At 40.1% G+C, this 25848-nt stretch overlaps 1 protein-coding gene across 12 annotated transcripts in view; it reads left to right on the top strand.

Moving 5' to 3' along the window:
* Positions 1 to 25848, top strand: part of LOC116583910 (lysine-specific demethylase 5D) — a 58608-nt gene that overhangs the window by 7947 nt on the left and 24813 nt on the right. For 10 of the 12 annotated variants that reach the window (XM_032331920.1, XM_032331921.1, XM_032331919.1 and 7 more), the window contains 5 exons: positions 8832 to 8955; positions 9075 to 9238; positions 20055 to 20213; positions 20597 to 20716; positions 20832 to 20990. In XM_032331920.1, coding sequence (XP_032187811.1) covers positions 8832 to 8955; positions 9075 to 9238; positions 20055 to 20213; positions 20597 to 20716; positions 20832 to 20990 — 726 coding nt within the window. Of the gene's footprint in view, positions 1 to 7625; positions 7644 to 8831; positions 8956 to 9074; positions 9239 to 20054; positions 20214 to 20596; positions 20717 to 20831; positions 20991 to 25848 lie in introns of those variants that run through there. The other 2 variants (XM_032331925.1, XM_032331922.1) reach the window with 2 other exon arrangements.

The following is a 25848-nucleotide window of genomic DNA, read 5'->3' as shown; positions in this document are numbered from 1 at the left end:
TTTTTTCCTGGTGTGTGGGAGATTAGTTGACCGTAGAGTTGAGGATCCATATCTCGGCTCTCTACTCTGTTCCACTGGTCTATGTGTCTGTTTCTATACCAGTACCATGCTGTCTTGGTGATTGCAGCTTTGTAATAAAGCTTGAAGCCAGGCAGTGTGATGCCCCAGCTTTGTTTACTTTTCAACATTTCGTTGGCAGTTTGGGGTCTTTTCTGGTTTGCTGCAAGTTTTAGGATTGTTTTTTGAAAAATGCCCTGGTGTTTTGATGCAGGTGGCGTTGAAAGTACGGATAGCTCTGGGGAGGATAGACGTTTTGACAGTGTTTATTTTTCTGATCTGGGAGCATGGAATGTGTTTCCATGTTTTTGTCTTCTTCAGTTTCTTTCATAAGTATTCTGTCGTTCCCAGAGTATATATCCTTCACCTCTTCGGTGAGATTTATTCCAAGGTATCTTATGGTTCTTGGTGTTGTTGTAAATGGAATCGCTTCTCTGGTTTCTCTTTCTACAGTCACATTGTTAGAGTATAAGAAAGCAGTGGATTTCTGTGCATTGATTTTGTGTTCTGCCGTGTTGCTGAATTGCTGTATGAGTTCTAGTAATCTGGGGGTGGAGAATTTTGATTTTCCACCGAAGAGTATCATGTAATCTGAGAAGAGAGAGATTGACGACTTCTTTGCCAGTTTGAATACCTTTTATTTCCTTTTGCTGTCCAGTTGCTGTTGCTAGGACTTCTAGTACTGTGTTGAACAGTAGTGGTGAGAGTGGGCATCTCTGTCGTGTTCCTGATCTTAAGGGAAAGGCTCTCAGCTTTCCCCATTGAGAATGATATCCACCGTGGGTTTTCATAGATGGATTTTATGAAGTTAAGGAGTGTTCCCTCTATCCCTGTACTCTGAAGAGTTTTAATCAGGAAAGGATGCTGTATTTTGTCAGATGCTTTTTCTGCTTCGGTTGAGAGGACCATGTGGCTCTTCTGTCTTCTCGTATTGATTTGTTCTGTCACGTTGATTGATTTGCGAATGTTGAACCACACTTGCATCCCAGGGATAAATCCCACCTGATCATGGTAAATAATCTTTTTAACGTACTGTTGGATCCTATTAGCTAGGATATTTTTTTTTTTTTTTAAAGATTTTATTTATTAATTTGACAGACAGAGATCACAAGGAGGCAGAGAAGCAGGCAGAGAGAGAGGGAGAAGCAGGCTCCCTGCTGAGCAGAGAGCCCAATGCGGGGCTCGATCCCAGGACCCTGGGATCATGACCTGAGCTGAAGGCAGAGGCTTCAACCCACTGAGCCACCCAGGCGCCCCATATTAGCTAGGATCTTGTTGAGCATCTTGGCTTCTGTATTCATCAGGGATATTGGTCTGAAATTCTCCTTTTTGATGGGTCTTTGCCTGGTTTTGGGATCAAGGTAGTGGTGGCTTCATGGAAAGAGTCTGGAAGTTTTCCTTCTGTTTCTGTTTTTTGGAACAGCTTCAGTAGAGTAGGTATGATTTCTTCTTTGAATGTTTGGTAGAATTTTCGTGGGAAGCCATCTGGCCCTAAACTCTTGTTTTTTGGGAGGTTTTTATTTTATTTATTTATTTATTTTTAAAGATTTTATTTATTTATCAGAGAGAGAGAGGGGGAGAGAGCGAGCACAGGCAGACAGAATGGCAGGCAGAGGCAGAGGGAGAAGCAGGCTCCCTGCTGAGCAAGGAGCCCGACATGGGACTCGATCCCAGGATGCTGGGATCATGACCTGAGCCGAAGGCAGCTGCTTAACCAACTGAGCCACCCAGGCGTCCCTTTTGGGAGGTTTTTAATTAATGTTTTAATTTTGTTACTGGTCATCGGTCTATTCACGTTGTCAGTTGTCCCGTTTCAGTCTTAGAAGTTTATAGGTTTCTAGGAATGCAGCCATTTCTTCTAGGTTGCTTAACTTATTGGCATTTAGCTGTTGATAATAATTTCTGTTAATTGTTTCTATTTTGTTGGTGTTAGTGATGATCTTTCTCCTTTCATTCCTGATTTTACTAATTTGAGTCCTTTCTCTTTTTTGGTTAAGTCTGGCCAGTGGTTTATTAATATCATTAATTCTTTCAGAGGACCAATTTCTAGTTTTGTCGATGTGTTCTGCTATATCTCTGGTTTGTAATTCATTGATCTCCGTTCTGATCTTTTTTTTTTTTTTTTTTTTAAATTTTTTATTTGACAGACAGAGATCACAAGTAGGCAGAGACGCAGGCAGAGAGAGAGGAGGAAGCAGGCTCCCTGCGGAGCAGAGAGCCCCATGTGGGGCTCGATCCCAGGACCCTGGGATCACGACCTGAGCCGAAGGCAGAGGCTTTAACCCACTGAGCCACCCAGGTGCCCCAATCTCCGTTCTGATCTTAATTATTACCCTTTTCGTGCATTGGTTGGGCTTAATTTTTTTATTCTCCAATTCTTTGAAAGTATAAAGGTAGTTTGTGTATTTGGGACTTTTCTGTATTTTTGAATGAGGCTTGGATGACTCTCTCTTTCCCCTTTAGGACCGCCTTTGCCATAGCCTGTAGGTTTTGGATCGATATGCTTTCATTCTCATTGGTTTTCATGAATTGTTTAAGTTGTTCTTTGATTTCCTGGTTGACCCAAATGTTCTTAAGCAGGATGGTCTTTAGCTTCCAAGTGTTTGAATTTTTCAAAACTTTTTCTTTTTCTTTTTTTTTTTAAAGATTTATTTATTTGATAGACAGAGATCACAAGTAGGCAGAGAAGCAGGCAGAGAGAGAGAGGGGGAAGCAGGCTCCCTGCTGAGCATACAGCCTGACGCGGGGCTCGATCCCATGACCCTGGGATGATGACCTGAGCCAAAGGCAGAGGGTTTAACCCACTGAGCCACCCAGGTGCCCCAAAAACTTTTTCTTGTGATTGAGTTCCAGTTTTAAAGCATTGTGATCTGAGAATATACAGGGAATAATCTCAGTCTTTTGGTATGGTTGAATCCTGATTTGTGATCCAGTATGTGGTATATTCTGAAGAAAGTTCCATGTACACGCGAGAAGAATGAGTATACTGTTGTTTTAGGGGGCATTGTTCTGTATATATTAATGAGGTTCATCTAGTTTGTCATTCAAATAATATTGTCGTTTAGTATTGTCAAATAATATTGTCATTCAATAAATATTTACAATATTAGATATTCTTGTTGGATAGACCTTCTAAAAGTGATGTAGTGTTCTGTATCTCTAACTACTGTCTTTAGCTTAAAATCTAATTTGTCTGATCTGAGAATTACTACCTCATCTTTCTTTTGAGGTCCATTGGCATTAAAGATGGTTCTCTATCCCTTCATTTTCAGTCTGGATGTGTCTAGGTTCAGAATGAGTCTCTTTTAGGCAGCATATTGATGGGTTCTGTCCTTTTATCCAATCTGCAACCCTGTGCCCTTTTATGGGAGTATCTAGGCCATTCACGTTAGAGTGATTGTTGAAAGATATGATTTTATTGTCATCATGTTGCCTGTGAAGTCCTTGTTTCTATAGATTGTCTCTATATATCCGTGTTCTATATCACTCTTGCGGTCTTTCTCCTTTTGTAGAACCCCCTTAATATTTCTTGCAGGACTGGCTTGGTCTTCACATATTCTCAGTTTGTGCCAGGCTTGGAAGCTGTTTATCTCTCCATCTGTTCTGAATGACAGCTTTGCCAGATAAAGAACTCTTGGGTGCATGTTCTTCTCGTTTAGTGTCCTATGTCTTGCTAGCCCTTTCTGGCTTGCCGGGTCTTGTGGACAGGCCTTACATTATTCTGATGTTCTTCCCTTTGTACCTAAGGAGTCTCTTTCCTCTAGCTGCCCTTAAGATGGTTTCTTGGTTCTAAGATTGAGTAGTTTCACTATAACATGCTGGGGCATTGGTCTGTTCTTGATCTTGGGAGCGGTCCTCTCTGCTTCTAGTACAGCAATGCTTGTTTCCTTCCCCAGATCAGGGAAATTCTCATCTGTGATTTGTTCAGCTATATTTTCTAGTTCTCTCTCTTTCCCCACCCTCTCAGGGATCCCAGTAATTCTGGCATTGGAATGTTTCATGGCATCATTTATTTCTCTAATTCTGTTTTTATGGATTTTAAGTTCTTTTTTTTTTTTAATATTTTATTTATTTATCACGGGGGTGGGGAATAGAGCGAGCACAGGCAGACAGAATGGCAGGCAGAGGCAGAGGGAGAAGCAGGCTCCCTGCTGAGCAAGGAGCCCGATGTGGGACTCAATCCCAGGAGGCCGGGATCATGACCTGAGCTGAAGGCAGAGGCTTTAACTGACTGAACCACCCAGGTGCCCCTGGATTTTAAGTTCTTTATGCCAGGCCCCCTCCTGATACTTCTTTTCTGTCACTAATTGATCTTCTGCTTCATTTAGCTTGGCTGTTAGAGTATCTAGATTAGACTGGATCTCATTGATAGCATTTTTAAGTTCTGCCAGATCAGCTCTCAACTTCTGCCCTTCGAGTCTTTATTTTGCCATTAGTGGTTTTCTCCATCCTGGCTATTGTCTGCACACCTGTTACCCTGAAGTCTGTTTCTGACATCTTGCTTTTATCCATATGCATTAGTTCTGTGACAGAGGTCACAGACTTGTTAGTTTTTCCTATGTTGGTGGTTCCACCTCTTAGTTATTCTGTTGAGGGGTGATTGAGGGAGTGTGTAGGGTCCAAATTATTGACCACAACTGAAGCAAGATGCACCTGTTTTATAGGGACCTTAGGATTGTCAGCCTCTTGTTTTTCCAGCCTGTCATCTGAGGAGAGGGGTCTGCCATGCTGTTACTCATGCAGCCCCGTTTGGGCAGAGTTGCCCTGCCGTCTGTGGGGAGGTGGAATGGGTTCAGTGAAAACTGGTTTTGAAGGACTTTTGCGGCTTTCTCTGGTGGCTTTCCACGTCCCCCCTCAGAAGTAAGAGCAGAAGTGACCTTATTGAAACCTCTGTGTCAGAACAGAGAGATCGCAGCCTGCCCCTGGGTTGGCTCTCCAGGCCATACTGTCCCCACTTCTGTCTGTCTGCTAAAAACCACAGCCCCCTGGGGTTGTGTGCTCTACAACCCAGGCAGCACTCCCAGCCCTCGCTTCCAGGTCCAGGCACATCTCTGCTTCTAAAACCACAAGCCACCCCTGGTTCACACGTGTGTTCCACAGCTCCAGCTTTCAGTATGGGGCTCTGCTCTATAGTCCTTTTCACATAGCTTTTTTTTTTAAGATTTTATTTATTTATTTGACAAAGAGAGATCACAAGTAGGCAGAGAGGCAGACAGAAAGAGAGAGGAGGAAGCAGGCTCCCCGCTGAGCAGAGAGCCCGATGTGGGACTCGATCCCAGGACCCCGAGATCATGACCTGAGCTGGAGGCAGAGGCTTTAGCCCACTGAGCCACCCAGGCGCCCTCACATAGCTTTTATTGTGAGTCTGTGCCCAGGACCCAGCTTGGGACATTTTTGTGCTCTCGTGTTATTTCTCCTTCCCAGTGCCAGCGCTTATGTTTATCTCCCTTCCGTTTATATTTCGGTATCTGCCCGCAGTCATATCTCCCTGGTTCATACCTCGAAACTGGCTGCTGGAGATGCTCTGTTGGAGACCAGTTGAAATAGGGTCCCCTACTCCTCTGCCATCTTGCTTTCCTCCACTCATATTTAATATTTATTTCATATTTAAAAGCATTAGTTAGGGGCACCTGGGTGGCTCGGTGAGTTAAGCCGCTGCCTTCGGCTCAGGTCATGATCTCAGGGTCCTGGGATCGAGTCCCGCATCGGGCTCTCCGCTCAGCAGGGAGCCTGCTTCCTCCTCTCTCTGCCTGCCTGCCTCTCTGCCTACTTGTGATCTCTCTCTGTCACATAAATAAAATCTTTAAAAAAAAATAAATAAAAGCATTAGTTAGCTCTTTTAAAAGGTACTTTGAATTATATTTCAAGATACAGTGTTAAGTATAATGTGTGTAGTATAATGAATATATAATGTAAAATTGTAAAGTAATAAATGTGGCACTTAAGAGTCTTATGCCTACTATGCTGATAGAATCATCTTTCACAACCTGTTTTCAAGTCTTCTGTTAAACCCTACAGAATGGTAACTCAGAAGAGTTTAATCTCACTTATAAATTGATGTCATAAAATAGTGATGTATTTGTTTTTATATAACTGATTGGTAAAATCAAAATGTGTGAAGAATGAGGAATCAGGCATCTTTGTGCACTGCTGGTAGTATAAGATTGAACTAAAGTTAAAATTTTAAGTTATTAAAATTTCAAAGGTACATGTCTTCTATTAATAAATCTTAGACAATAGTGTACAACAAATATATGGGTATTTGTAATTTATGTCCAGGTCTTAATGTAGAAAAGTGACTGGATGACAACCTGGAGAGTTCAGTGCCACTAAAAAGTTTTAAAGTTATAGTTCTTCTAGAAACAAGAGTCAAAGCACATCATGCAGGGCCACAGGAGAAAGCATTAATCTTAGTAAGGATCAGGAAGCAAGAGGAGGGCATAGGCTGTAGCCTTTATCCGAGTTTCCTTGAGGCAGGTGAGACAGGGTGGGATAAACATTCTAGGATTGAATAGTTTGAATTATTCCGCTAGGCTCTGGAGCATAGGGACTATCTGAAATTGTTTTGGACCTGGCCAGTTTAATTTTGGGAATGTGAAGGTTAGATGAGATGGTTGGAAGTTGAGATTTGATACTGCTTGGTGTGTATATGAAAGGTGGACTGAACTACAAATTCACTGCCTTTAAGAATTAGCAAACCCTTACAGGTGCAAGTTTCTTAGGCTAGCAAGGTCTCCTACAAGATGTCAGAATATAAAATAACAGAAAATTGGAATGTGGTTAATACAGTTAATTACATCATTGTTTATAATACCAAAAAATAGAAATAGTACTAATGATATATATTAAGAAAAGTGTAAGTTACCTGTGGAATATTATTATAATACAATGATGAACTGTGGGACAGACCTATGGTTTGATGGTTCCAGAAATTTTATCCTTGAATGAACCTCTTTTTTTTGTTTTTCTTTTTTACTGTATTAACATACAGTGTATTATTTGTTTCAGTGGTACAGGTCTGTTGAATCATGTTAACAGTACCCACCATAGCACATACCCTCCCCAGTATCCATCCTATCCCTCCCTCCCCCACTCCCCAGTTTGTTTCCTGATACTAAGAGTCTTTAAGGTTTGTCTTCTTCCCTGGTCGCATCTTGTTTCATTGTTTTCCCCTTCCTTCCTACCATGACTCCCTGCCTTGCCTCTCAGATTCCTCATGTTAGAGAGATCATATGATAATTGTCTGTGATTGACTTATTTCACTCAGCACAATACCCTCTAGTTCATCCACGTTGTTGCAAATGGCAAGAATTTATTTCTTTTGATGGCTGCATAGCCATTTGTGTGTGTGTGTGTATCTAGGTTCTTTCCATAGTCTAGCTATTTTGGACATTGCTGCTGTAAACATTCAGGTGCACATGGCCCTTCATTTCATTTACCCCAAAGATAATACTTTTGTATCTTTGGGGTAAATACCCAGTAGTGTGATTGCTGGATTGCAGCTTATTTTCAAGTTTTCGAGGAACCTCCATCCTGTTTTCCAGAGTGGCTGCACCAGGTTGCATTCCCACCAACAGTGTGAGAAGGTTTGTCTTTCTTTGCATTCTTGCTAACATCTGTTGTTTCCTGACTTGTTAATTTTAGCTGTTCTTACTGGTATGAGTTGGTATCTCACTGTGGTTTTGATTGAACAAACCTGTTTTGAGCTCCAGACTCCTGTGTTTCTCTTGATTTGTGTCTGATCATTGGGAGTTTATTTTTACTACCCCCATTCTGTCCCAGTTGATCCTGTGTTTATCATGGTATCATGGTTTATCATGGTTGTACATTATATGTCATTTTCTACATAAGTTACTTTGGGACTAGATCAGAATCAGAAAATATGTTATTATGTGCATTTGTATATAAGTATAGAATAAAATCTACAAAAACCTCAAATTTTAAATAAAAGGGAGAACTACCGTAGGGCTTTAAAAGTAGAATGAAAGTAGACTCAAACACGGATAAAAGATACCTCATGATGTGCAGTAAAAAGATATACTGAAAATGGTATTTAGTATGTGTATTTATGACACATAATGGGTTTACAGTTTTCTAGGATCCCCGATTATATTGTGAGAAGAAAGTTATTTCTATTGCTTTGAGTTCAAACTGGAATCCTCCTAACTTCCCATTTGTATCTTACTGAGCTGTAGAAGGACTCCTTTGTATTTAGTGAATTCTGTAGTATTAGTTATATATTTTATGCTACTTAAGCTGAACTAGCCTTGCGGACACAGAACTATTTTACTATTTTGTTCATAGCAGGAAAACATTTGAGAAAGGTAGTTATCACTGAAATTTCTCATTAACTCCTGTCTGGCCACATCTTACCTACGGGTAAGAATACATCATGAATAAATAGTTAAAAATTAGGGGCACCTGGATGGCTAAGTCAGTTATCTGCCTTTGACTTGGGTCATAATCTGAGGTCCTGGGATCGAGCTCCACATCAGGGTCCTTGCTCAGTGGGAGCCTGTCTCTCCCTTTCCCATTCACCTTGCTTGTGTTGACTCTCTCGCTTTCTCCTTAAATAAATAAATAAATAAATCTTAAAATAGTTAAAGATAAGTATAAACTGTTGATTGACTTAAGTCTCTGTGACTTCTTTTGGGATACTTTCCAAGATAATTTGCAAATAATGGAAGTTTAGATCTTGCCTGAAATATGTATTTGTATGTGTGTATACATACATATATGTAACTTGTTTCCTTCTTTGAACCTTGTTTTTATAGCCAGAACCTACAGAGGAAGATATCGAGAAGAATCCAGAGCTGAAGAAACTGCAGATCTATGGGGCTGGTCCCAAGATGATGGGCTTGGGGCTAATGGCCAGGGATAAGACTTTACGGAAGAAAGGTGAAGCTTAATAAGGCCAAGAGACAATGTGTGGGTTAAAGTACAGAAGTGGGAGAGTTGGTTTGTTGACTTTGATGGGAGAATAGATTTGTTTTCAGATTTGTTTCTGACTGCCCTAGATAAAGAAGGTGTCATATGCCCTCGCACGGTTCTGATGAAGGAGGAACGAAGAGAGGATGGGAAAAGGATGTCACCATTGCCAAGAGAGGACCTGAATCACAGTGGAGAGCCCTGTACCAAGATGACCATGCAACTAAGAAGGAATCACAGTAGTGCCCAGTTTGTAAGGACTTAACCTATGATTTATTATTTTTTTTAAAGATTTTATTTATTTATTTGACAGACCAAGATCACAACTAGGCAGAGAGGCAGGCAGAGAGAGAGGAGGAAGCAGGCTTCCTGCTGAGCAGGAACCTGATTCAGGGCTCCATCCCAGGACCCTGAGGATCATGACCTGAGCCCAAGGCAGAGGCTTTAATCCACTGACGCCTAGTCACCCAGGTTCCCCACCTATGATTTTCTAACACTTTTTCTCTCCCAAGTGAAACTATGTAAGTATGTATGTATATATGTATATATGTATTTTTTATTATGCTTAGTTAGCCATTATATAGGTGTGACATGCAGTACTCATCACAACACGTGCCCTTCTTCTTTTTTTTTTTTTTTTTTTTTTTTTTGTTAAAGATTTTGTTTATTTGACAGAGAGAAATCACAAGTAGGCAGAGAGGCAGGCAGAGAGAGAGAGAGGGGAGGAAGCAGGTTCCCCACAGAGCAGAGAGCCCGATGCAGGGCTCGATCCCAGGACCCTGGGATCATGACCGGAGCCGAAGGCAGAGGCATTAACCCACTGACGCCAGCCAGGCGCCCCAACACATGCCCTTCTTAATACCATCACCCTGTTATCCCCTTCTCCCACTTTCCTCCCTTTTGAAACTGCCAGATTGTTTCTCGGAGTCTGTGAGAAACAGAGAATGGTTCATCTTCATCTCTGATTTCTCCCCCTTTGGATTTCCCTCCCTTCTCTTGTGGTCCTTCGTGTTATTGCTTATGTCCCATATATGAGTGAAAACAAATGATAATTGTCTTTCTCTGCTTGACTTATTTCGCTTAGCATAATACCCGCCGGTTACATCTATGTTGATGCAAATGCTAGCCGTTCATACTTTTTGATGGCTGAGTAACATTCCATTGTATATCTGCACCATATCATCTATATCTGTTGATCTTTTGAAGAGTATCTTGGCTCTTTCCACAGTTTGGCAACTGTGGCCATTGCAGCTATAAACATTGGGGTAGCCTGTGCCCTTTCTTTTCACTACCTCTGTATCTTTGGGATAAATACCCAGTAGTGCAATTGCCGAGTCAGAGGATAGCTCTATTCTTAACATCTTGAATAACCTCCATACTGTTTCCCAGAGTGGCTACACCAACTTAAACTACAGTCTCACCAACGTGTAAGAGGATTCCCCTTTCTTCACATCCTCTCCAACACTTGTTTTTTCCTTTCTTGTTAATTTTTGCCATTGTAACTGGTTGTGGTGGTATCCCATTGTCATTTTGAATTGTCTTTCCCTGATGGCTAGTGATGTTGAGCATTTTTTCATGTATCTGTTACCCATTTGTATGTCTTTTTTTGGAGAAGTGTTGTTTCTTGTCTTATGCCCATTTTTTGACTGGATTATTAGTTTTCTGGCTATTGAGTTTGAGAAGTTCTTTAAAAGAGTTTACTTATTTCCTTGAGAGAGAGAAACTGCATAGAGGGAGAGGGTTAGAGGGAAGAGCAGACTCCCTGATGAGCAGGGAGCCTGATGTGGCACTCAGTCCCAGGGCTCCAGGATCATGACCTGTGCCAAAGGCAGTTGCTTAACCAGCTGAGCCACCCAGGTGCCCTCACCTTTCTTTTTTTTAGATTTTACTTGAGAAGTTCTTTATAGATCTTGGATATCAGACCTTTGTCTATATGTCTTTTGCAAATATTTTCTCCCATTCCATGGATTGCCTCTGTGTTTTGTTGACCATCCTTTGCTGTGCAGTAACTTTTTGTCTTGATGAAGTCCCAAAAGCTCATTTTTGCTTTTGTTTCCCTTGCCTTTGGAGACACGTCTCGAAAGAAGTTGCTGTGGCTGGTGTTGAAGAGGATACTGCCTATGTTCTCCTATAGGATTTTGATGGATTCCTGCCTCACGTTGAGTTCTTTCATTCATTTTGAGTTTATCTTTGTGTATGTTGTAAGTGGATGGTTGACTTTCATTCTTCTATACATAGCTGTCCAGTTTTCCCAGCACCATTTATTGAAGAGACTGTCTTTTTTCCAAAGGATATTTTTTTCCTGGTGTGTGGGAGATTAGTTGACCGTAGAGTTGAGGATCCATATCTCGGCTCTCTACTCTGTTCCACTGGTCTATGTGTCTGTTTCTATACCAGTACCATGCTGTCTTGGTGATTGCAGCTTTGTAATAAAGCTTGAAGCCAGGCAGTGTGATGCCCCAGCTTTGTTTACTTTTCAACATTTCGTTGGCAGTTTGGGGTCTTTTCTGGTTTGCTGCAAGTTTTAGGATTGTTTTTTGAAAAATGCCCTGGTGTTTTGATGCAGGTGGCGTTGAAAGTACGGATAGCTCTGGGGAGGATAGACGTTTTGACAGTGTTTATTTTTCTGATCTGGGAGCATGGAATGTGTTTCCATGTTTTTGTCTTCTTCAGTTTCTTTCATAAGTATTCTGTCGTTCCCAGAGTATATATCCTTCACCTCTTCGGTGAGATTTATTCCAAGGTATCTTATGGTTCTTGGTGTTGTTGTAAATGGAATCGCTTCTCTGGTTTCTCTTTCTACAGTCACATTGTTAGAGTATAAGAAAGCAGTGGATTTCTGTGCATTGATTTTGTGTTCTGCCGTGTTGCTGAATTGCTGTATGAGTTCTAGTAATCTGGGGGTGGAGAATTTTGATTTTCCACCGAAGAGTATCATGTAATCTGAGAAGAGAGAGATTGACGACTTCTTTGCCAGTTTGAATACCTTTTATTTCCTTTTGCTGTCCAGTTGCTGTTGCTAGGACTTCTAGTACTGTGTTGAACAGTAGTGGTGAGAGTGGACATCTCTGTCGTGTTCCTGATCTTAAGGGAAAGGCTCTCAGCTTTCCCCGTTGAGAATGATATCCACCGTGGGTTTTTCATAGATGGATTTTATGAAGTTGAGGAGTGTTCCCTCTATCCCTGTACTCTGAAGAGTTTTAATCAGGAAAGGATGCTGTATTTTGTCAGATGCTTTTTCTGCTTCGGTTGAGAGGACCATGTGGCTCTTCTGTCTTCTCATATTGATTTGTTCTGTCACGTTGATTGATTTGCGAATGTTGAACCAGGCTTGCATCCCAGGGATAAATCCCACCTGATCATGGTAAATAATCTTTTTAACGTACTGTTGGATCCTATTAGCTAGGATCTTGTTGAGCATCTTGGCTTCTGTATTCATCAGGGATATTGGTCTGAAATTCTCCTTTTTGATGGGTCTTTGCCTGGTTTTGGGATCAAGGTAGTGGTGGCTTCATGGAAAGAGTCTGGAAGTTTTCCTTCTGTTTCTGTTTTTTGGAACAGCTTCAGTAGAGTAGGTATGATTTCTTCTTTGAATGTTTGGTAGAATTTTCGTGGGAAGCCATCTGGCCCTAAACTCTTGTTTTTTGGGAGGTTTTTATTTTATTTATTTATTTATTTTTAAAGATTTTATTTATTTATCAGAGAGAGAGAGGGGGAGAGAGCGAGCACAGGCAGACAGAATGGCAGGCAGAGGCAGAGGGAGAAGCAGGCTCCCTGCTGAGCAAGGAGCCCGACATGGGACTCGATCCCAGGATGCTGGGATCATGACCTGAGCCGAAGGCAGCTGCTTAACCAACTGAGCCACCCAGGCGTCCCTTTTGGGAGGTTTTTAATTAATGTTTTAATTTTGTTACTGGTCATCGGTCTATTCACGTTGTCAGTTGTCCCGTTTCAGTCTTAGAAGTTTATAGGTTTCTAGGAATGCAGCCATTTCTTCTAGGTTGCTTAACTTATTGGCATTTAGCTGTTGATAATAATTTCTGTTAATTGTTTCTATTTTGTTGGTGTTAGTGATGATCTTTCTCCTTTCATTCCTGATTTTACTAATTTGAGTCCTTTCTCTTTTTTGGTTAAGTCTGGCCAGTGGTTTATTAATATCATTAATTCTTTCAGAGGACCAATTTCTAGTTTTGTCGATGTGTTCTGCTATATCTCTGGTTTGTAATTCATTGATCTCCGTTCTGATCTTAATTATTACCCTTTTCGTGCATTGGTTGGGCTTAATTTTTTTATTCTCCAATTCTTTGAAAGTATAAAGGTAGTTTGTGTATTTGGGACTTTTCTGTATTTTTGAATGAGGCTTGGATGACTCTCTCTTTCCCCTTTAGGACCGCCTTTGCCATAGCCTGTAGGTTTTGGATCGATATGCTTTCATTCTCATTGGTTTTCATGAATTGTTTAAGTTGTTCTTTGATTTCCTGGTTGACCCAAATGTTCTTTTTTTTTAAAAGATTTTATTTATTTATTTGACAGAGAGATATCACAAGCAGATGGAGAGAGAGGCAGAGAGAGAGAGAGAGAGAGAGGGAAGCAGGCTCCCTGCTGAGCAGAGTCCGATATGGGACTCGATCCCAGGACCCTGAGATCATGACCCCAGCTGAAGGCAGCGGCTTAACCCACTGAGCCACCCAGATGCCCAACCCAAATGTTAAGCAGGATGGTCTTTAGCTTCCAAGTGCTTGAATTTTTCAAAACTTTTCTTGTGATTGAGTTAGAGTTTTAAGCCATTGTCATCTATATGCAGGGAATAATCTCAGTGTTTTGGTATTGGTTGAAACCTGATTCGTAACCCAGTATGTGGTCTATTTCATAGGAAGTTCCATGTGGAGTCAAGAAGAATGATTATTCTGTTGTTTCAGAGTGGATTATTCTGTACATATTTCTTAGTTCATCTGAGCCAGTGTGTCATTCAAAGTTACGTTTTTGTTGATCTTCTGTTTAGGTGATCTGTCCAGTGCTGAGAATGCAGTGTTAAAATCTCCTACTATTAATGTATTCTTGTCAGTCTGATTCTTTATTTTGGTTAACAGTTGGGTTACGTAGTTGGCTCTTCCTATGTTGGGGGCATAGGTATTTACAGTTGTTAGATCTTCTTGTTGGTTAGACCCTTTACGAATGTATCTGCCGGATCTGTTATTACAGTGTTTGTTTTAAATTCTAGTTTGTCTGATAAAAGAATTGCTACCCTGCTTCCTTTTGAGTTCCATTGGCATGAAAAATGGTTCTCCATCCCGTTTCAGTCTGGATGTTACTTTAGGCTCAGAATGAGTCTCTTAGATAACATATGTTGTGTCTTTGTATGCAGTCTTCAGTCCTGTGCTGTTTTATGGCAGCATTTAGGCCGTTCACGTTGAGGGTTACTAATGAAAGGTACAGATTTATTGTCATCCTCTTTTCTGTACAGTTCATGTTTCTGTGGATTGTCTCTGTAAATTTCTGGTCCATATTCCTCTCAGCATCTTTGTCCTTTTATAGAACCCCTCCTTTAATATTTCTTGCAGAGCTATAGGTTAGTGGTCATGTATTCTTTCATCTTTTGCCAGTCTCGTAAGCTCGTTTTCTCTCCATCCATTCTGAATGACAGCCTTTCCGTATAAAGAATTCTTGGCTGCGTGGTCTTCTCATTTAATAACCTGAATATGTCTTGCCAGCCCTTTTTGTCTTGCCAGGTCTCTGTGGATAGGTCTGACGTTACTCTGATGTTACTCTGATGTCCCTATGCTGTATGTAAGGACTCTCTTCCCCTTAACTGCCCTTGGATGGCGTCCTTGGTTCTAAGATTTGTGAATTTTCTGTTCTCCTTGATCTTGGAAGGGGTCTTCTCTGCCTCTAGGACGCACATGCTGGTTTCCTTTTCTAGGTTAGGGAGGTTCTCAGCTACAATTTGCTCAAATATATCTTTTAGTCTCTCTGTCTGCCCGCTCAGGGATCCCCGTAATTCTGACATTGTAACATTTCATGGTTTTGTTAAAAATATATCTCCTAGTCTTCTCTTTCTCCTTACCCCTCATTGATCCCCAAAATTCTGACATGTTTCATAGTGTCATTGATTTCTCTTAAGTTTGTTCTCATAGATTTTAAACTGTTTACTCCAGGCCTCCTCCTCTTCCTTCCTATCAGTTTATCTTCTAGATCACTAATTCGTTCTTCTTCCTAGTTGTTAGAGTATCTGGTTTATACTGCATTTCATTTTTAAGTTTGGCCTGATTAACTCTCATTTCTGCCCTTAGAGATTCTATGCTGCTGTTAATGGTTTTCTCAGGCCTAGCTATTGTCCCATAATTCTTGCCCTGAAGTCTGTTTCTGACATCTTGCTTATATCCATATCCACTAAGTCTGTGGGAGAGGCTGTTGTCTCTGGATGTTTTCTTGTTGGGAGTTCCTCCTCCTGGTTATTCTCGAGTTGTGGTTGAGAGGATGTACAGTCGAAAATATCAACCACAGTCCAGGCAAAGTGCAGTCTCAGAAAGTTCAGAAGAATTGGAAGCCACCACCAAAAAATGCCCCCAGCCATTATGAATCCCAAGAATAAGATTATAAAATATAAAACCAAAAACAAATAAAAAGACTCACAAAAATAAAGAACAATAAAGGGGGTCTAAGGAAAGGTGGCTATAATCTCTTGATGTGGATGTGGTGGGGTGATTTCAGTTCTTCCTGGGTGTATTTTTTTCTGTTTATTTGAAATAATATTTTGTTCTTTTGTTTGTTTGAAAACCTTACTTCCCAGAAATACAGGAAATTAAAACTGGTGTGTATATATATATATAAAGGCAGTATTGAATAGGGAGAAAAGGACTACATTAAAACTTATACATACATATATACACACATGTATATATATGTATATGTATGTGTGCACGTATATGTACACACATGTATGTGTATATATGTATATATATGTATGTATATGTGTAAGCTTCAATGTGTATATATATTCAATGTATACATATATTCAACATATATATAAGTTTAATGTATGTATGTATATACACATAAAGTGTATGTGTGAAAAAGTTTTAGTTAAAAAGTTATTATGGACAATGAATCTTGGAACACTGAAAAAATAAAATTAAAAATAAAGTCACTATGGGATATGTTGTATTAATCACCTAATTGAAATGATAAAAAAGAAAACATGATAAGAAAAAATGGAAAAAAGAAAACAGAAAACACATGAGCAAAAATTAAAAAAAAAGTGAATAGTTGCATCTGAGAAATACACAGGCAGTGAGGCAACAACAGAAGTCCAATATACCATTTTCCCCTAGTGTTAGGGTTTTACAGTTTTAGGTACCCTTGGGTTGTCATCCTCTTGTTCTTCCAGCTTGTCTTCTGGGAGAGGGTCATGCCATATTGTTTTTCAGTCAGTCCTACTTGGGCGGAGTTGCTCTGCCCCATATCAAGGGGGTGGGCTCTGTTGAAGCTGGGTTTTGGGTTTTGGGTTTCGGGTTTCGGGTTTCGTTTTCCAGCACCTTTTCACATCTTTTTGGAGGGTCAGAGCAAAGGAAAATGTCCGCACCCAGACCTCCATCTTAGAGAAGAGAAGCCATAGTTTGCTCCTCTCTGAACCCTTTGGAACACACAGTCTTCCCCTCTGTAAGCACCGCTGAAAATGGCAGCCTCCCACAGATGGTGCACACCCACAGTGATCCTTTTAGCAGTCAGCCCGGACCCCCACTTGACTCTACCCTCTGTGTCTTCCAAACTGTGAACAGTCTGGATCTGGGTGGGCTCGGGTGGCACCTGAGGTGCCAGTGGCCAGTCCCCAAGGCCTGCAGGCTGAGGTCGGGGCTTGCAGCTTCCTGGTCCCTGAATTTGCCCCTTAAGCCCCTGTGTTGTTTGAGTGCTGTTATCAGTCTTTTTCTGACCTGCCTCCCCTGGTCTCCAAGCTATTGCTGGTCCTCAGGTGCAGGACACTTTTGCCCTGCGGTATTATGTTACTTTCCAATGGCTAGCTTCTGGTGGGCTCCCTCCCTCTTCTGTTTATCCTCCCAGATCTGCCCAAGCAATCACAGCTCTATCCTTTGTACCTCTTTTTTATGTTTTTTGTTTTTAAAGATTTTATTTATTTATATGACAAATAGAGCTCACAAGTAGGCAGAGAGGCAGGCAGAGTGGTGGGGGGGGATGCAGGCTCCCTGCTGAGGGGAGAGTCCCATGCGGGGCTCAATCCTAGGAACCTGGGATCGTGACCTGGGCCGAAGGCAGAGGCTTAACCCACTGAGCCACCCAGACGCCCCTCCTTTGTACCTCTTGACTGATGATCATCTGCCCCCAGATTGATCCAGATGTACAGTTTTAAATCTGAGGCTGATTTCATGGGTGTTCAGAATAGCTTGGTAGATAGCCAGCTAAATTCAAGGGACCAGTTGAAACGGGGTCCCTGACTCCTCCACTATCTTTCTCTTCCCCTCTGTGTTTGAACTTTCAGAACTTGGTGGAACCTGGAGTTAATCCACCTTACGTTCTCCTCCCTTCCATTTTTGTATATGAAGAAACAGATGGTTAGGAAGGAGTAGAAACATACTCAGGGTATTATACTTAGGAGGGAAATTTGCATCTCCTATTTTTAAGATCTGAAATTTCTCCCATACTGCTGAATCTTTTCCAATACCCGTAACAAGTATTTTCTCAGCTTGACTTAGACCTGTATATTGTAGGACATAATGTGAAAGCGGGTTGTTTTTGGCAAATGCTTCAAAAATAGCACATCTCATATAGCAGATCTTGCCTTGTGCCTTTAATGTCTGTGACTTCTCTTTTCCCATTTTGTGCTGCTTACTTAGAAGGATTTTTAGAATCACTTGAATATTTTGGAGTCTATGGTTTATGGAATGGTCAGTTTCCTTTCTTGTTTATCTTTTTTCTTTTCTAGCAAATTGTACTTTTATTTTTTCCTAATTTTTATTTGACTACACCTACTCTGTAATTACTGATGTTCCTAAAAATTTTACCTCTTTTTAAAAACATTTTATTTATTTATTTGTCAGAGAGAAACAATGAGAAAGCGGAAACATGGGGAGTGGCAGGGAGAGGGAGAAGCAAACTCCCCGCTGAGTAGGGAGCTCAAATGTGGGACTAGATACCAGGGTCCTGGGATCGTGTCCTGAGCTGAAGGCACACATGTAACTGACTGAGCCATTTTCAGTTGTCCCTAAAAATTTTGTTTTTGGAAAGACTTGTATTTTAAACTCCAGCTCCTGTATTTCTCTTATCTCTTCCTCATCACTTAGGGATTATATATATTATGATCACTTCCCCATTTGACCTTGAGTTTGTTTTGTTATGGGCTGTAGCAAGATTTTGTCATCCAAATGTGAAGTCTGGAGTCTTTAGGACTTTTCTGTTACCTTTACATCTAATTGGTCACCTAGTTCTATTGCCCCCTTTTTTTAAAGATTTTATTTATTTATTTGACAGGCAGAGATCATAAGTAGGCAGAGAGGCAGGCAGAGAGAGAGGGCAAAGCAGACTTCCTGCTGAGCTTGATCTCAGGACCCTGAGATCATGACTTGAGCCAAATGTAGAGGCCTTAACTCACTGAGCCACCCAGGTGCGCCTGTTGCCTTTTTTTGTTACAGTATAGCATGCATACACAAAATTTTTTTTTCAAAAAATTTTTAATATGTAAAAACAGCTTTCTTTATTTTTGTACTTTTAAATAATATCAGTGTATAATGTTGTATTGCTTTCCTTGTTGATTGATACACTTTATTTATATTGTGTTAAGTTCTCACTGTATTGTGTTTTATTAAGTACATTTCTTAAAAATACCTCTATGATTTCTTAGTTTCTTTATTATTCATGGAATTTTTGGTAGTTGGCAGTTTGGAGAGAAATTGAATAATACTACTGTTAAAATACATGCCATTAGGAAAGATACGTAGGCATTTTTATTGTGTATGTGAAAGGATTGAAATTGCTGGGACTAAAGGTCACTGCTACACATGTATATGTAAGAAAGCTAATTGTACGGGGGTGTATGTAAATACATACATATATGTGTATATATTTGTACATTGACATATGTGTGTCTCCTATATTAATATGAAAATTTATATATATGTATCTCCAGCTTCATACAGACATATTATGTCTTCATACAGACATATATTTTGTCCTACTCTCTGAGTCACCTGTTTCCTCTTTTCGTGATCATTTTAGTTTTGATTCTTCCAGTGTACCCTGTTCTCACTTCAAGTGTTTTTTTCTTTCTTTCTTTCTTTAAAGATTTATTTGTTTATTTATTTGACAAAGAGATCACAAGTAGGCAGAGAGGCAGGCAGAGAAAGATAGGGAAGCAGGCTGCTTCCTGCTGAATAGAGAGCCCAACGCGGGCCTCTATCCCAGGACCCTGAGATTACGACCTGAGCTAAAGGCAGAGGCTTAACCCACTGATCCTCCCAGGTGCCCAAGTGGTTTTTCTAATATTCATTCTGCTAAAAATGTTTTGATGTGTTTTGTTTTTGATCTTAATACTAGATTATTTCTGTGGTATCTAAGTATCAAAGTTGTTCGGCCTTGCCCCCTAGTGTTTTGTTTTAATGGCATGCTACTTTGGTGACCTATTCATTATGAAAATTGAAGACACATTTTAGAGTAAACTTTACACAGTAACAGGTATTACTGGATGTTTGTTCAGTAGGGTTTATTATGTTCAATTTGTGTTGAGCATATTTTATTATTAACCATATGTAACTTTTTGAGTGATCCATGGCGGTTTATACCTTCATCATTTAGGTTTGTGCCATTAAATCTTATACTAAAATTTACTTTGTTGTTCTCTAAACACCTTAAGCATGGTTTATTTCTTGATGTATTAAATTATTTCTTGATGTATTAAATTACAGTAGTTTATATCCTGTCATATTTTTCCCCCATATAGTGAACTCATGAATATAACATGACTAGTCGTTGGTTGGTGTTAGTTGTTCAGATAAGTGGTTTGGAAACCTAGGGTAAGGTATCATGGAGCAGGCAGCTTATATTTTTATTTTTCCTGGTAGATGGACTCATACCTCTGTCGAATATGCTCCCGAGGGGATGAGGATGATAAGTTACTTCTGTGCGAGGGCTGCGATGACAGTTATCACATCTTCTGCCTAATGCCACCCCTTCCTGAAATCCCTAGAGGGGTCTGGAGATGCCCGAAGTGTATCATGGCGGTATGACTGTTGAATATAAATATTTTAAATTTAGTTCTTGGTAGTTTTTAAAAATCTAGCCTCCTGGTTTTAAGGGAAACTAGAGTAGATATTACTGGCTGCCCTTTTCTTAGTGTTTGTGTCAGGTTTTGATCACCTATAGGTTATTAAGCAAGAATGGTTGTACAGATTGTATACATTTAAAACATGGACAGGAAGGACCATAATACAAAGGGTGTGAACCATATGACCAAAGGAAAAAAATAGGTTTAGTAGATAGTGAAGAAACCATCCTACCTTGAAACATAAGAAAAGGGGGAGGGTAGAACATAAGGTATTATCTCCTGTTCTTTTTGGGTTCTTTGCCTGTTTTCTCTTTCTTGCTGAAATACTTTCTATTTTAGGAGTGTAAGAGGCCCCCTGAAGCCTTTGGCTTCGAGCAGGCCACCCAGGAGTACACTTTGCAGAGCTTTGGTGAAATGGCTGATTCCTTCAAGGCTGACTACTTCAGCATGCCTGTGCATGTATGTGATTGTGGAGTGGGGATATAGGGATTCCTGTCTGATAAGTCTTATGCTCATACAGGTATGGGGCCAGAATATAGTGTACTGTGATCATCTTTTACATCTTTTGTTGCAGATGGTACCTACAGAACTTGTGGAGAAGGAATTCTGGAGACTGGTGAGCAGCATTGAGGAGGATGTGACGGTTGAGTATGGAGCAGACATTCATTCCAAAGAATTTGGCAGTGGGTTTCCTGTCAGCAGTAGCAAAGGCAGCCTGTCCCCTGAGGAAGAGGTAATGTGATTTGTAACTCATACTAACAGCACAGATAGGGAAAGTCATTAGCCTTTGAAACCATCTGTTCTCATAAGTCCTTCCATATAGTGCTTTTTTCACGTAGTGGGAATACAGATCAGGGTTACTGGTATTGGTTGCTCTTTCAGTAACCCAGAGTGTGCATAACCGCCATAACCATCACTGTTTCCATTCTGCATTTGTGATGGCAAGAAAAAAAAACAACAGGAATAGAGTGAAACGTTGGATTTTTCAACTGGTAGCTACAGGGGTCCTTCTGATTTCCCTGAAAGTAAATACTTAAAGCTACCATCTTTGGTTATTTGCATGATAGACAAACAACTGCTATCACCAGTTTACTCATATTAATATATAAATTTGAAAGAAAGCATTGGGAAATGCCCTCATTGACTTTTTAATTTGTTTTCATCATGTAGCATGCAGAAACTACTAGTTTTATCCAAGGTGATCTCATATCATGAGTCAGACCCATTAAGATGTCTGAAAATTTAACTAATTACATGACAGATTTCTTTGGAACAGCCAGACAATATGGGTAGAGCAAAACTTACTTGGGAAGAAGCTAAAAGGTAGTGCATCTTACCTAGTATTGAACAATTATTCATTTTCTGATTTCTGTTTTACCATGATGGCCAGAGCCTAGACAAATAGTGTTTAGCTTTGTATATACACTGAGTTCATGTAAAGCCTTATGAGACAGTTGTTCCAGACAGAATAATAGCAGTTTAAGAGGGGAAATTTTAGGGGCATCCGGCACAGTTGTTAAGCGTCTGCCTTCAGCTTAGGTCATGATCCCTGTTGGGGTCTGTTATCAAAGGAAAGAGACTGAGACAAAAGTGAAAGTTATGCAAAGCTTTATTCTATGCCAAGCATTAGAAGTCAGACTGACTGGCCAGGGCCACCTCCGAAGGGAGTGACTTCCTCCCGATCTCACAGGCTGGTTTTATAGGGCATAACCGCAAACCCAAGGTATGTGGCTTCTATTGTTAAGGCATTTACTCCCAGAATCGATACCTGGAACCGATACCAGGAACTTCTGGGGCATTTATTCCTGGAATGAAGTCCATGGATGTAAACAACAGTATGGCTACCTAGGCAATATGGAGTCACTCTGGCTAAGCAGGCCCTAATAGGTAAACAGGTTTTAACATTAAATTGGCGCTAACATTCTCCCCTTTTCTTTGGAGATTAGTCAATTCTTTGACTTTTCAGCCAGTTTTATCTCTTCTGTTTTAATGGGTTATATTGAGTTTGCAGGACTAACATTTTTATTGCCCCAGTTTTTTGTATAAATGACATTAGGGCATTAATAATGCAGTGGCCAAAAAGTAGCATTAGTAATAGTAAAACCAGGGGCCTATAATTGCTGATATTAGGGAAGTTATCCATGGAGACCAGTTGAACACACTTTTATCATCCCTGGGAGTTCCTGCATTGTTGCTTGCATTCATCTACTCTCTTTTTAATGGCTGCCAGACTGTTTTTGATGACTTCAGTATAATTTACCCAGAAGCAATATTTTTCTCCCAGGGCTATGCAGAGCCTCCCTTTTCTAGGAATAGTATGTCAAGCCCTCTTTTATTTTGCAGTTAACCTTGAGTGTTGTTTTATCTGCTGTCTTTTTAATTTTTCATTGGGCTGTTTTAGGCTGATGAGGTGTCCCCTGGCTGCTGCTCAGTAGGTCCATGGTTAAAAGTGACCAAGTTATGAAACCCTTTTGAGTCTTTGTTTTAGTCCACAGTTGGTGGGGTCCGCTGGCAGTGGCTCCCATTTTTGGAAGGTGTTCTTGTTTTCGGCTCGTTTGACATGACATGTGTGCTGCCATGGGGGTGGTCAGGATGACAGTGAATGGTCCCTTCTAACAAGGTTCCGAGTCCCACTTGGTTGCAGCGTATCCAAACCAAGTGTCTGGGTTGTGAAGGATGTGGTTCCACTTCTGTCTCTGTTTCAGTGTAGGTAGCTCAGATCTCTGCGTGGGCTCTTCTAAGACAGACTGTAGTGCCTGCAGTGACTGGTGGACAGAGTTATCAGTCATTTCTGCTAGGGCAAGCTCTTGTAGCCGTGGGCAGAGTAGAGGGGGGTCTCCCGAACATTAGTTTAAATAGGGTAACCTTGTTTAAATAGGGTGTACATCGTGCCTTAAGGAGGGCGAAGGGAAGGAGATCCACCTATCCACTGCCAGTTTCCAGAATTAACTTTGTTAAGGTTTCTTTAAGAGTCCGATTCATTTTTTCTACTTCTCCGGAGCTCTGGGGCCGGTAGGCACAGTATAGTTTTTAATTAGTGCCCATGGCCTTGGCCAATGCCTGTGAGACTGAACTCATAAATGCAGGGCTGTTGTCTGACCTGATTGTGAGAGGCAACCCAAACCTAGGAATTATTTTTTCTAGAGCACTTTGGCTGCTATTCCTGCTATCTCTTGTTTGGCAGAAAAAGCCTCTATCTAGCCTGAAAAGGTTTTCATAAAAACTAACTTATATTTGTGTTATGGGTTCTGTTATTATATAACCCCATATATGGGTTTTGTTATTATCCCTGTAGAACATTAGGCAATATCATCTAAACAAGCTATTGTGCAACTTCTCTGAAGTTTACCTTAAGTTGTCTAGCTTAGATAAATAAACATGTAAAGACAACCAAATCTAGAATTTAACATCCATAAAAGTATGTTATTAAAACATAATTTTTTTCTCTAAAATAACCTTCATTTCAGAGATCGCTAAATCAGGACTATTTATTTGAAAAACAAGTCTAGTTTTAACAAACTTGGCCTAATTATTTACATAAGCTCAGCAAGAACATTGAGTGATTATATAGATCTTTTAGAATCTGCTTTGCTGGAGCTTCTTAAAAGGAATCTGTAGGTTGAACTTGTAATAGCCTCCCCAGGCCAGAAGCCAAGCCAAGTAATTGCCATCAGGCATGCCTGCAATACCTGTCTATTTGGGTGAATTCCTCTTCCGGAGGTCCCAAGTATATCCTGAGGTTCCTGCCCCTGCCAGGAAATAACATCCTTTACTCACCTGGTGAGGCTGCTGGGAACTCTGTAAGCAAGGTATCAGGCCAACAGTTTCAGGGGGCTTTATGGCTCCAGGTTTTATAAAGTCAACCTTAGTTCCTTTAACCTGTCTGGTCATATCTGAGTCTTTCTAAAATATGACATTCCAGTCAATGCCTTGGTAAAATAACCAGTGTTTTCAGTGGTGTTCTGTTATAAGGAGAACAGATTCTTATGGAACTTATGCAAATGACTGATTGCCATGGATGAAAGAATACTTACTGAGACCTTTTGAATTTCAGAAGGTTCAGATAGAAAAGTTGAATGCCTTGATTCGTTTACAAATGAATACTTTTACATTTCTGTAAGATACAAATAACTTAAGAAAAAGTTTCCCTAGTCTGGAAGAGTAAATATTACAAAACCAGTTAATTGTTTAAAATAATACAAAACATTAAGAGACATAACATTATAATTTTTCAGTTCATCTAGTCCATGTTACTAATTCTGGTTTAGTTTGAATGTAGCTCTTACTTCTGGAAATTTTTAACCCATTTCAGTTCCAGGATTTCAGCATATCAGAGACCTGGTTTTGTCCTGAAAGTCTCTCATATGAATTTCCTTTAAGGCGGAATTCATTTTACAAGAGAATTAAAACAATTACAAATGAAAAAAAACTCATTATATGGTTAAATATCAAGTGGTGACCTTTATCAAAACATTAAAACTTTAGGAAATGTATAGAACCTCTAGGGTAGTTCCAGCATTTACCCAAATGTAACCCAACGTTTATCATTGGTTTAGGAACACTTCCTGAGTAACAGCATACCAAGGAAAAACCTTATGAGTCAAAGAGATATCATTTACAATTTAAATCTTTTTTTTCTTTTTTAAAGATTTTATTTATTTATTTGACAGAGAGAGATCACAAATAGGCAAAGAGGCAGGCAGAGAGAGAGAGGAGGAAGCAGGCTCCCTGCTGAGCAGAGAGCCCGATGCGGGACTCGATCCCAGGACCCTGAGATCATGTCCTGAGCCGAAGGCAGCGGCTTAACCCTCTGAGCCACCCAGGCGTCCCTACAATTTAAATCTTGTTGACAATTGTTAAAATCTAAGTTTTAAAGCACATGCTTAAATAGGAGTACTGATGTTTAAGATCTGATAAAATAAAACATTAGAAACTGGTTTCTCTGGGCAGGCAAAGAGAAAATTATTTACATTCTCTTAACAGTAGATCAATTAATTTAAGAAAACTTTGTCTTTTGAACAGAGAGAAAGCAGATTTTTTATGCCAGTGTCCTTTTAGTTTACATAATAGTCAACATTTACTTGAGTGGATCACCAATATAGATTTGCCATGACACAGGGCTTTAGTCTTCCTTCCTTAAATACTATGCCTCATTTGAACAGAAACATTTTACAGGAAGAGATTTATTAGTCTTTTTATCCTTCTTGTGAATAAATCCATCAAAACGGATCTAAAATGGTCAAATTTTCAACTTACTTCATTGTTTCCTTTCAAACCTATAAACCAAGGCAAATAAAAGTCACTTTCCCAAGCCGCCTACAACTTACTTAACCCACTTAACTTAACCCACTGAGCCACCCAGGCGCCCCCTAGATATTTATAATTTAATTCCATTTGTCATCCAACCAAAACTTTAAACTTTTAGGTTACCAAAGTCTTTGAAAGCTACTTTAATAATTACCCATTAAAACTTTGAGACAATTAACCATCAGTTCAGTTATTTCTTTGCTTACAGATTTTAACAAATAGAATGAGCTTATTTGACTTTTGGTGAACTTGGAAGTTTCACATTTACTGCTATAACTTTAAAG

This window comes from Mustela erminea, chromosome Y (genome assembly GCF_009829155.1).
Source record: "Mustela erminea isolate mMusErm1 chromosome Y, mMusErm1.Pri, whole genome shotgun sequence".
NCBI lineage: Eukaryota > Metazoa > Chordata > Mammalia > Carnivora > Mustelidae > Mustela > Mustela erminea.
Note: the sequence above shows the minus strand (reverse complement) of the source record. Positions and strands in the feature narration are given on the sequence as shown.